The sequence below is a fragment of the Myripristis murdjan genome, chromosome 1 (assembly GCF_902150065.1).
Source record: "Myripristis murdjan chromosome 1, fMyrMur1.1, whole genome shotgun sequence".
Classification (NCBI taxonomy): domain Eukaryota; kingdom Metazoa; phylum Chordata; class Actinopteri; order Holocentriformes; family Holocentridae; genus Myripristis; species Myripristis murdjan.
This window is the reverse complement of record NC_043980.1, coordinates 39061128-39072988: the sequence shown is the minus strand read 5'-3', so window position 1 is coordinate 39072988 and position 11861 is coordinate 39061128. Positions and strand designations below refer to the sequence as shown.

General features: G+C 41.2%; 1 protein-coding gene across 4 annotated transcripts in view; it reads right to left on the bottom strand.

Annotated features, from left to right (window-relative positions):
- LOC115367819 (UPF0687 protein C20orf27 homolog) overlaps positions 1-11464 on the bottom strand; it is a 27688-nt gene extending 16224 nt beyond the window's left edge. For 2 of the 4 annotated variants that reach the window (XR_003928967.1, XM_030063754.1), the window contains exons 1-4: positions 11382-11464; positions 11138-11258; positions 3619-3704; positions 144-280 (exon numbers count right to left, since the gene is read on the bottom strand). Coding sequence is in view for 3 of the 4 variants with exons in the window: in XM_030063754.1 (XP_029919614.1) it covers positions 144-280; positions 3619-3637 (156 nt within the window). In the remaining variant the exon portion in view is untranslated. The remainder of the gene's footprint in view (positions 1-143; positions 281-3618; positions 3705-11137; positions 11259-11381) is intronic. The other 2 variants (XM_030063777.1, XM_030063768.1) reach the window with 2 other exon arrangements.
- Positions 11465-11861: the final 397 nt, after the last annotated feature.

Sequence of the window (11861 nt, the reverse complement as noted above, 5' to 3'; positions counted from 1 at the left end):
ATAATTGGGTTTAAAATAATCACATCCAAGTAGGGCAACAGACGTTGAATAGTGAAAGTGTACAGGCTACACGGAGCATGAATGTTGGTGTGTATCCTCAGATCTCAACCTTGCCAAAAACAAACACACACATAGAAACACACCTTGACCAGATAGCTGCCATCCTTTTCTGAGATGGCGATGAGGGTTGCATTGTTTGACTGGTCGTCTCGCCGTGTCGGAGAGCCAGGGGGCTCATCATCGTCAGGGAAACGCACCCCACCCCCCTTGGAGGTGGAACCTGGTCACAAACAGACAAAAGACATTTCAAATGTCCCTGCAACCTCTGCTTGCATCAACACTGACGTCAGCTGGGGAGAGAAAGACTTCTCATGTGGGTGCAGATCAATTCCAAACAACTGATTTAGCAAAGCAAACATTGTTAATGATAAAGCAAAATTGAACTGGTGGTGAAATATCCTCATTAGTTGCTCCCCTGGGCAGCCACAATACAGTATTTATATCTCTCCATCCACTTCCACATCAAACCAGCTCCCAAAATAACACCTTTAGTTCATAAACATGCATGAACAAAGCAGATAATGCAGATAAGTATAAAAATGGGTTCCAGACAGTGGGTACTAAGAATTTTCCAGCATATAACCAAAATCCCTCAAGTTTCAAATTAGAAAATTTGGATGAAACATACACCTTATAATGTTCTGATCTGGATGAGAAAGTCTAACATCTCTGAAAGTTCATTTTCACATTGTAGTGGAATGAATGGAAACCAATGACTGGATGAAAGGGAGGACAAATAATATGGGAAATACTGGAATACAATTGCTTGCTCTGGGAGAAGATCAGCAGAAATGAGAAGTATATAGATTTTGAAGATATTAAGCTAAACATGCAAAATCGCTGGTACGCTACTTTGAAACTAATTTTAATTTGGTGTAGATTTCAACTACTGTCTGTTTATTCTGCTAATTAGAGACTCCTTAAATGGCTAAAATGCCACAAAATCCCAAATGGTCTGGACTCACATCGGTTTTTCTCAGCTTTTAAAAGTAATCTCTGTCTGGGATTCCATAGTACTATACGGTAATTTATTTGGTTTGAGTAGTGGCAATGATTTGGGGCTGGAGATGGATGGATGGAGAAGATTCTACTGAAAAACAATACCTCAGAGCAGCTCATTAAAAAAAAACAAGAAGAAAATACAGTAGACTAGCTCATTTTTAGGACTGTGGATGTAGTAAAATTCAAAATTGTGAACTATGAATCTGAACTTGTCCTTTTGGGTCTTGCGAACAAGTGAGAACTTGCACACCACATTATTTTCCTACCAGTCAGCCCACAGCCCAAAGAGTTTGGTTCCACTGAGCCTGTCAGCAGGTGAATATTTTCAGAGCTGGGCATGATGTCACTGTTCCCATCTAGGACTGTGCCGAGTCGGACACATCCACAATCATGTGTTGAACTGATGTGCTCAGGGGTTTGAGAAGCTGCAGCAGTCTGTTGTTCCTACTTCACAGTGTATCAAACCACTTCCTTTTAACTTCTCTCCTTCCTTTCCTGGCTCTTTCCTCCCATACGTCAGCGTTTTTAGGGGCCGCACTGGGTAACAGCTCAGTTTCTGCATCACTGAGGTACTTCTTTTCATTTTCTTTGTTCTAGAAGTTCACGTTTGTGCATGTTCTCCTCTTCCTTATATACCATTTCTGAGATGGTGTTATAATGCTCGGGGATTATTAAGGTCCCCTAATGCATTTTTTTCATGTTCACCTTTATTGGACACAATCAATACAGAGACAGACAGAAAACACTGGGAAAAAAGGGGGATGACATGTGAAAAAAGGTCCTGAACTCAAGATGTCTCCACCTCATGCACTCTTTGAGAGACTAGGATGCACAAAAAAACAGCTGAAAAGATGTGCTCAGCGTCAGCGATATGCTTTAGTTTATATTATTTTACATGGACATGTAAACTCGCCAAGGTATTCATAAATGAGGCTGAAAATGGCCAAAGGTTTTCAGGACCTGTCAAATCCAGGTCTTGAAGAATCTTGGTGGTTCTTGAGGCAACACTATACAATGGCTATTGAATGTACACAAACACTAGTGATGGGAACTGGCTCTTATGGCTCTGTTCCTTTTCGAGAGCTGTTTTCTTTTGTTTTCTTTTTTTTTCTCTCCAGGGGTTAGGTGTGGGGTGACTCAGTTAATCTTCAATATACAACAGAGATTCAGCACAATATTAAAGTGCTGAATCTATTAATGTGCTTTTTCACAGGGATTACCGTATTTCACCAATTAATCACCGGGCCGCAAATAGCCGTCTGGTTCTTTTTAACATCTGGGGTGATGGCCAACTATTTGCATTATATTGCGGTAAACCCAAAATAAGGCTATTCACCTTATTTTTGCAGAAGTAAACAGTTAGCCGCACAATAACTGCTGCACTTCCGTTTTCTGTCAAAATAAGAGAGCTAGTTAACGTTAGAAAAAAAGGTGTACCGTAATCTTAAATGACCGACTAACTCTTATTTTGACAGAAAACGGTAGTGTCAGAGGGAACGACTCGCAGCACGCCAATTTGACGGTTTGCACTATGTTTGTATGTACAGATATGTTTACCTTATGCCCAGTACTCAAGTTGAGGGGGGATATTATGCCTTACAGTACTTTTGTACTAAAAAAATATGTTGGACAGTAACTGTCATCACAATAATGGCATGGTGCAGGTCTGTGTAAAAATAAATAAAGGCCTGCAGCGAATAGCCGCCTGGTTCTTTTAAAAGCCTGGGGTCCAAGTTGATTTTGCGTATTAAACGCCCAGGCTATTAATTGGGGAAATACAGTATTTTAATTTTTAGCTATTTATTTAATTTTGTACATTTTACTGGCCTCTTATTTATTTATTTATCTATTTGTCTGTTCTTATCTATGAGTTTTAGGTCATATGGGCATATAAGGTCATTCCTATGCTGCTTAAATATGATCAGTCTTACAGGCACAGGTGTTGTGTTTTTATTTATTTATTTATTTTCTCCTTAGTGCTCTATTCCTTTCAACTGTTAAGTAACTGCACTTGGGAACAAACCACCACAAAGTCTTAAGCCAACATAACATCTGTTATCATAACTAATAATATTATTATTATTATCCTTAAAACGATTTCGGTATCATTCTGAATCCTAACTGAGTTCTGGGCAAGACCATCCGGTTACTGGTCCGAAAATTAGTTGTGTTTGTTGCCTGTTGGCTAAAAAGGCAGCAGCTCTTACCCAACAATAACTCTAAAGTTAACAATGTGAGTATTTTTTACCCAGTCCATATTATTTTCCCACTCTATCTGGGATTCATAATGAGGTTGCCAGGTAGTATACGTTGAAAAAAAAAAAAAGAAAGAAAGAAAAAAGAACAGCTCTTAACCAGTAAGACTCGGTTCCCACTGGTCATCCCATAGAAGAGCCACTGAGAACAGGTTCAAGAAAAAATGTTGAAAAGAAGTTCAAAACTTGTGTCATTCACAAAAGCCACAACGCACACAGACTTGCTAGTTATATCTATACAAGCATGCAACAAAGACAGTCCCACACTCGCAAATATGGTCACATGCAGCAAGGGACCTACCTTTTCTTCCTGTTGCCATGGCAATGTGGTTAGGAACCAGGAAGAGCTGGATAATCTTTTGCAGATGTCATCACTGACCTCCTGTACTGTAAGGACAGGCAATGACATGGAAGGAGGAAACAGAGTGAAAAAGATAGAGAGAAAGAGAGACAGAACAATGCTGAATGTTGCCAGGTCAAACAGTGTGGGCTCTGTTGCATAATCTGCTGTGGTTGAGAACAGATTTTCCAGGACTGAGGTGTCCTTAGCTGCCCATGGATTTGTAAAAGATGGTTCAGTATTTATTGATATTACATCCTCTATTGGACATGCAATTATCTTTAAAGCAAAACTGAACTTTGGTAGGGATTGGGTTCTATAGTTCCCTGGGTGTTATGAGTCTAGAAGGTGGTGAAATATCCTCATTAGTTGCTCTGTGCTCCCCTGGGCTGCTAATCCACAACACTGGATTTCTATCTCTTCATTCCCTTTTGTAGTGCAGCAACGCATCTCCCAAAGCAACCCTTTTAGCACATGGCAAGAAAGCAGATTATGTTGGTACCATATGCAATTTTGAAAAATTTATATATTGGGTCAAATTATCCATAATTACCAATATTTTTGTTTTATTACATTAACAACAGTATAAAGTTGGCAAAGAATCAGCTCTGTTGGCCTCACTTTGTGTTTTGGCCACAGGGAGGCGCCAAACCACTGGTCTTGAAAACGGATAAACTTCCTTGTTTTTTATCAGATAAAGTTTTTTCTGGTGCAAGTACCTCTCAGTAACATTAATGGGCAGCCTGTCCACAACATCCACAGTTTTATTTGTGACTTCATTACCTCAGGGTTGTAATCAAATTACTTTACTAATTCCTGTCTCTACCAAGTAATTACGTTACTAATTACTATACTTTTGCGTTACTTTCTAAAACCTAGATCTGCCCTTATCAGAAGGAGAATACTAGACTGGACAATAAATCTTACAAGTACTGATCTAGGATCCATTTTGCATATAAAAATCTGATGCTAGTCCTGCAGACATGAGTGTGGTCAGGACTAGTGATGGGCATTTCAAGTAGAAATACTATTTGATATTCACTGGGAACTATTTCACCATTCAACCACTGATTTATCTTGAATTACTGATAAGTGGTCCAAGCCCTAACTCATGTAACTTCCATGTCACTATACAACTTGACACTCTAACAAAGTTTAATTTTCCTGTCCTTGAAATTTTATATGCTGATGACATGAATATATTGTTAACAAACAATAACTTCAACAATTTTCCATTTTCCAGGAATTGTCCAACAGCAGATCTATGGGGTGGCACAGGGTGGCAGCTGCCACCTTACAAAAAGGCCTTGTCATCCCAGCTGCCACTTTACTTTAATCGATATAAAAAAAATACAATATTGTTGCTGATTAGAAATTTACAGGGTGGAAACTCTGATGTAGCGATCAAGTTCATTTGGCCATCTGTATATAATAGTTAAAACCGTTCTTGTTAATAGGCCATAGGTGAAACATTTTGTTACCTGACAGTTTCGACTGCAGCTGGTAGGAAGCCTCCTGGCGTGTGCTCGGGGAGGGGGCGACCCTGCAGGACTGTGTCCCAGGTGTGGGAAAGTCCACAAGCAGCTGGCACAAGAACTAAGCACTATCAAAGTAGAATCAGATGAGATGTTCATATCCCACAATGTAGTTTTTTCACTTCACAAAAACCCCAGTGAACGTCACTATAAGCACAGTACAGAACCGCCTCAGAACAGATCCAACACTCAAACAACAAACAAATCTTACAGTGGATGACATAATCCAGCTGCTATCTTTTGTAGCCAAGTCCACATATTTTGTTTTTAGGGAGACTGTATACAGACAGAAGGAAGGGTTTGCCATAGGAGACCCCTCTCAGCAATTATGAGCAGATTTTTCATGGAAGACCTGGAGGCCAAGGCCATAACCACCGCACCTGAAGAATGTGGACTGTCCCTCTGGAAGAGATATGTGGATGACATCCTGGAGAAAATCAAGACCTGCCACACAGAAACACTCACGGACCAAAATTCTATAGACACGACAGGTAACATCAAATTCACTCATGAGGAGGAAAAGTATAGGTCCATCACCTTCCTGGACATGAAAATTCACCATGATGAGGAGGGCAATATCAAGATCAAAGTGTATCGTAAACCCACCCACACAGACCAATACTTACTATGGGATTCAGAGCACCCCACAGCACACAAGCTATCAGAAGTCCGCACCCTATATGATCGCAGCAGCATCATCACGGATAACCATGACCGAGAGGAGGAGGAGGCCCATATCAAACAGGCGCACAAAGCCTGCAACTACCCATCCAGGGTCATAAACAAAGGCAAGAGAGAGGTCCAGAGGAACACCAAGGAGGAGAAAAAGAAAAAAGGTTCAAAGTCTAAATCAGAGAACCTGGGCATGGTCACCCTCCCATACGTCAGGGGGATCAGAGAGCGCGTCCAGCGAGCGATGAAGAAACATCACATCAGCACACCAGTAAGACCGTGCACCAAGCTGCGCCAAATCCTAGTACACCCTAAGGATCAGATCGCCCCCAAGACAAAGTATGATATGATATATGAGATCCCTTGCCAAAATTGCAATAAGACATACATAGGAGAAACAGGAAGACAGTTCAGCACACGTAAGAAGGAACACCAGAATGAATGTGAGAAAGAAACATCTGCAATGCTCACCCGTGCATTGAAAATGAAAGCAACACAGGAAAATCTGAAATGCCATTTCAGATCACTGTAAGAGAGAAAACCATTTATTGGACTAGGATGCAGCCAAGGTCATTAGAACGGAAAGCAACAAATTCCATCGGTGGATCAAAGAAGCGGTCAAAATTCGGAAGCAGGCCCCAATGACTGTAAGCCGAGATGAGGGAGCCTACCAACTTTCCCACACCTGGGACACAGTCTCAGGGGTGCCCCCTGCTGTCTACCTGACAGCAGGGCGCCCCACTCACACACGCACATGCCAGGAGGTTTTCTACCAGACGCACGCCTGGGGACACGTTCATCCCACCACCAGGTGGGGTGATAACACACAGAAGTCATAACATCACATGACACTCCGAAGAAGACGGCAGCTGCAGTCGAAACTGTCAACAAAACTTTTCACCTATGGCCTATTAACAAGAACGGTTGAACTATGGAAACTCTGATGTCCAAGTTTAAGTGACAGCAGTATTAGATGATGTAGCAACTATGTCTAGCAGCCGGTAGCAGCAGTCTGTCTGGTGCTTGAGCAGCTCATAACAGTAAAGGGTTTTGTTGGCTGAAAACCTGCTTGACTGTGGTGAGGAAAACAGTAAGCAAGAAGCTACAGAAAATTGAATAGTTTCTTGTCAAACTTGTTTTATTTAGTCTGCCACACTTTTGACAACAAGGAAGGGTCAAAGTCAAATTGTACTACCTGAGAGAGTAAAAAAATTGCACTAGTTAAAAACAGCTTCATCACAGTCCAAATTCAAAAACTGTCATAACAGTCCATTCCCTTGTAGCCCCAGGGAGAGAGACTGGTTGTCCTACCGGCTCAGACCCAGGCGGTGTCTCCTCCCAGGGGACTTTGAATGCATGTAATGAGTGCTACTGGGCTTCTTTAAAGTACTAAAGGGAGGTGATTTAACTGCCAAAAGGCTGTGTGAGTGGGCAGTTAGTGACAACGCTAAAGAGGATATTCAGGGGACATTTCATAGGAGCTTGTAAATTTGAACTACTTGTAACACTACACCTAACTGATGTTTATTGCTAACATTTTGTTTTCATATTAGGCCCTCTAAAGTCCTTTGAGACTGTAAAGAGTGATTTGGAGTGATAAACTTGAACTGTATTTGCAATTATCTAGACCTGGAAATAGGTTCTCTTTTATGAATATCTGCTTTATTTGGCAGGCAGATTTGAACCCAGGCTGCTGTGGTCTTGATACATGGTACATCTCGATCAGGTTAGCCACCGGGGTAGTTGAACACAAATCAAAAATCAGTGATCTGGCATGACCTACAACAGAAATTGTTTGTTAGCTCATTAAGGCCGGATTATGGTTCTGCGGAGACTTGACGCAAACCGCACACAGTTGCCACACAGGGCGTGTGTGTTCAACATACCTCTGCGAAACATCCTAAGCAATTCTCCGCCATAACGGTATGGGGCGCGTTTTTTTTTTTTTTTTTCTGCAGACCTACTAACTAACTAACTAACTACTAGACCCTGTGGCATATGGTCGCTGCTCTTCCTGTTGTTGTGCCGGCAGCGCTATTTTTAAAAGGAGCAGCAGTAGATCCAGATCCAGCTTGATCCAAACTTTCTAAACAACTGAAATTAACTGAGGAGTCGAGATGCGATCACAACAGCAGTTCTTTTAAAAATGACACTGCCAGCACAACAACAGGACGTGACTCCGAAGGGGCGAAATGGCGGAAATGATGTAGTTCGGCGGACCAGTCATAGCTCTTGTTGTCAGTGGGGGGCCTGCATTGGGGGCTACATGGTACGCGTAGTTACAATTTTTCGGAGGTGCGCAGCAAGGCTCTGCAGCCGTCGCACAACCTCCGTAAGCTTCGCACAACCCCCGTACGCTCCGCTTACGCAGAAGCATAATCCGGCCTTTAGTCATGCACTCCTGCAAGATAGTCAAATGCCTTGACTTGAATTTGAATTTTGAAGAGAATATTACAGTAAGAGAGAGAACAATTTTTGTTTTGTTTTTATGTTTATGTTTTTTAATGTTGTCGCTGATCACAATTTACAAGACTGAAAATACGCTGTCTAAGTGCAAGTGAATGTGGCATAAGGTGACACAGCAATTTCACCGCTGACAGACAGATAACTACTGATAGAATAAGGTAACATTATTTTAACTCTGAAGAAATTAGAAAAATCGGAACTGGCTCATGCTTGTGGGTCTGTATGTGGGTCGGTTTGTGGTGTCTGGTCAATAGCAAAAGTGATAATTTCTATCTATTAATCTGTCTGCCAGCCTGTGACATTTCCATGCCACCCTTCCATCAAACCATTTCACAAATCATGTGGGAGTACTAAAAAAAATCTCAACATATAACCAAAATCCCTTAATTCTGTTAAAATTTTTGGTTGAAACACCCATCTTATAATGTTCTGTTTCTCTGACTAACAAAGTCACAGCTATTTTTAAACCATGGAACTGATGATTGGCTGTGTAAAGCAAACGTTTACCCAGGGAGATTTTCCACCAGTTTTCCAGTTTCAAGTCATCAAACACAACAGTGCTGAAAGTTCATATCGCAGTGTTTCATATCTTAGAATGGAAACCAGTGGCAGGATAAAAGATAGGAAACATGATATGTGAGTTCTAGAATACGACTGCTTGCTTTTGGAAAAGATTAGCAGAAACATGAGGTTAATATGTTTTGTAGATATGATGCTAAGCATGCAGAGTCACTGGTATGGTCCTTCAGGAGTTCCAGTGTACTTTGCTGATATGACCACAACATACTGTAAAGTTAGACTGATAACATTTCTCACAGGAGCGGCCTGGAAGACTGGATGTTTTTCCTCAGTGAATTTAGTTTGGATCAGACCCTAACAGGACACACACTGGACAGAAACAGATGATTTTGACGGCAATCCTCTGGCCAGATATGATGTTAAGATGAACAAAGGCCCAACCTCCGAAATCATCACCATCCTGTAACTAGACAAAAGTGCAGGAGGCACAAGAGTTTCTTCATCACTACAGGAACATTTAGCCTGTTCCGTCTCACTGAGATGGATTTTCTGCTCATCTTAGCATTAAGAAATCACATGGGCCTGGCCTGAGGCTGACCCAGGTCATCTTTTTGGGAGCTGAATAAATAAAGGATGAAGTTACACATTTTACCCTGTCTTTGTACTTTTACTGTTTGGGTTTTTTCATATCATATTTCCTTTGTCTACACACCACAGTAGATGTGTGTGTGCAATTATAATGGGCATAGGCACATACACACGCACACGCACATGCACATATATGTGCAGAACAATGACAGACAAACAAACATGTCCTCGGTTAAGTATCATTACGCCAGTATAGCTGCAAGTAATTTTATTTTTAATGCATGAGGAGCAGAGAATCATAGACCTATAATTAGGCTACTAAACAGTGTCATCTGAGAATTCTGCAGTAAATATGACTAATATTCAAATTGGAAAAGTAGCACAAGTGATTGCATCTTCAAATGATTATTCCTCGACTTGTAAACTGACCTATTTTATTTTTTTCAACATAGCCTAGATCTTTCTGCTGTTTGCGTTTCCTTCCTTTGGGACTATGGGGTTTTTTAGGGTTACTGACTTGATTATTGAAGATAGGCCTCTCCAGTGCATCTCCCTCTTTGCAGAGATTATGGAAAAATGTAGGGGGACCTCGCTGCCATTGCTTTTGGTATATTTTTAAAAGACAAACTGCTGCCTAGAGCTGTGCGTCGATCACTAGATCACGCTTGTCACTGCATCTCACAAAACTGAAGGAGTCCCACATCAACAAGACAGGATAAAAGATGCAGCACACATACATCCTTAGTGGTGGCTAAACACACAGAACACACACAACATTTATTTCAAGAAAACTTTGCCAAAACAAAACAAAACTGAAAAAGTTTTAACTTCAGCTTTGATGGCTGACTTTGATGATAATGGTTCTGGTTTTGGGTCAGTGTTATAAATTATTAAATGCAGGAGCTATCAAAAGAAGCCCACTGTTTGGTCAGTGTGATACATTATTAGACTTTGGGACTAGCAGCATATTCTCATACCTGACCTTTACACTTCACTGTGATGACAAAAATTACAAGATACATTTGACACATTTTATCCCCTCATAATTCACATATTCCTCAAACAGATTGTTTGGGGAATATGTGAAATATGAAAGGGGCTCAGAATGACACGTGTTAATTTATTGTGGGATTTTTTTGATATTTGCATAATTTAATTTAGGAACACATTTCATCACAAGACCATTCCTTAGACAATATACATATACAATGTATGATAACATCAATATGCAGTGACACAATCTAAGATATTCTGACTATCAGAACTACCAGCACCAGTATTAGCAAATGTGAGTTACCTGACTTGCAAATTTTGAGTGTTTACTAGTAGCTTAGTAGCAGCACTAATGGGCTTCTTAGCTTGCAAATTTTGGGAAGCCGGTCAGCTAAATATTGTTCCTATGGCTACAGTATCAGTTACATATGGTACTGCATGACTGAATACATAAATCAACAAATGAATAAATAAATACATAAATACATAAATATAAACAGATCTTGTTCATCAGTAAATTCATTCATTTGGTGTCGTTCTTGATTGCGCTAATATTTTATTATATTGATTATCATTAGTAGTATTAGAATTAGTATTAGTATTGGTAGTATTATTTTGGACAGGGATGAGGCTGAAGTGGATTAAGGATGAAGTAAGGCTGAGGTCCCAGGAGTGTGAGGGAGAGAGAAACAAAGAAATAAACGCACCTGCCGCCCAGTGTCCTTGAATAAATCACCCACCAAGCTTTGTCTGGCGGGATGTCTACTGCAGCGTCAAATGAGCCTTACTGCTGCTTGGTCTGAATCAAACTGAGGTCACAAGTGGCTGCTGGAGACACACACACACACACACACACGCCCATCAATTCAGCATCCTGCAGCAGACCCCCCTGCTAAGCACCCCGTCCAAACCAATCTGCCCCAGGAAATCAGCCCGATATGAACCACTTACCGCTTGGCCGAGGTGCGCTCCCTACGCACCGAGCAGAGGGGACATGGACACTCTGGGGTTCCTCCTGAGGAAGCGGCAGACAGATCAACTAAAATGGAAACATCGCTGCGTTTTTTTCTGAGAGAGAGAGAGAGAGAGAGAGAGAGAGAGAGAGAGAGAGAGAGAGAGAGAGAGAGAGAGAGAGAGAGAGGTGCGTAGTGTCAAGTCAGCCAGATTAGGAAAAAATGACACTTCCTGGAATTTTTTCAAAATAAGACGCATGTTGCATACCACAGCAATACATGTGAGTTTGGGTGAGTTATGCCAGTCAATGGCTGCTAGACACCAGGGATCGTGTGGGAGAAATGTCAGAGACCTCAGAACAAACAACACGCAACCACCAGGAGAACCAAATAGATTGTCGGATCTTTATTTCGTTTCCAGCATTCACAAATAAGGGTCCTTTGAGTTGGTTGGAGAGCTACCACCATTTTCTAGCTA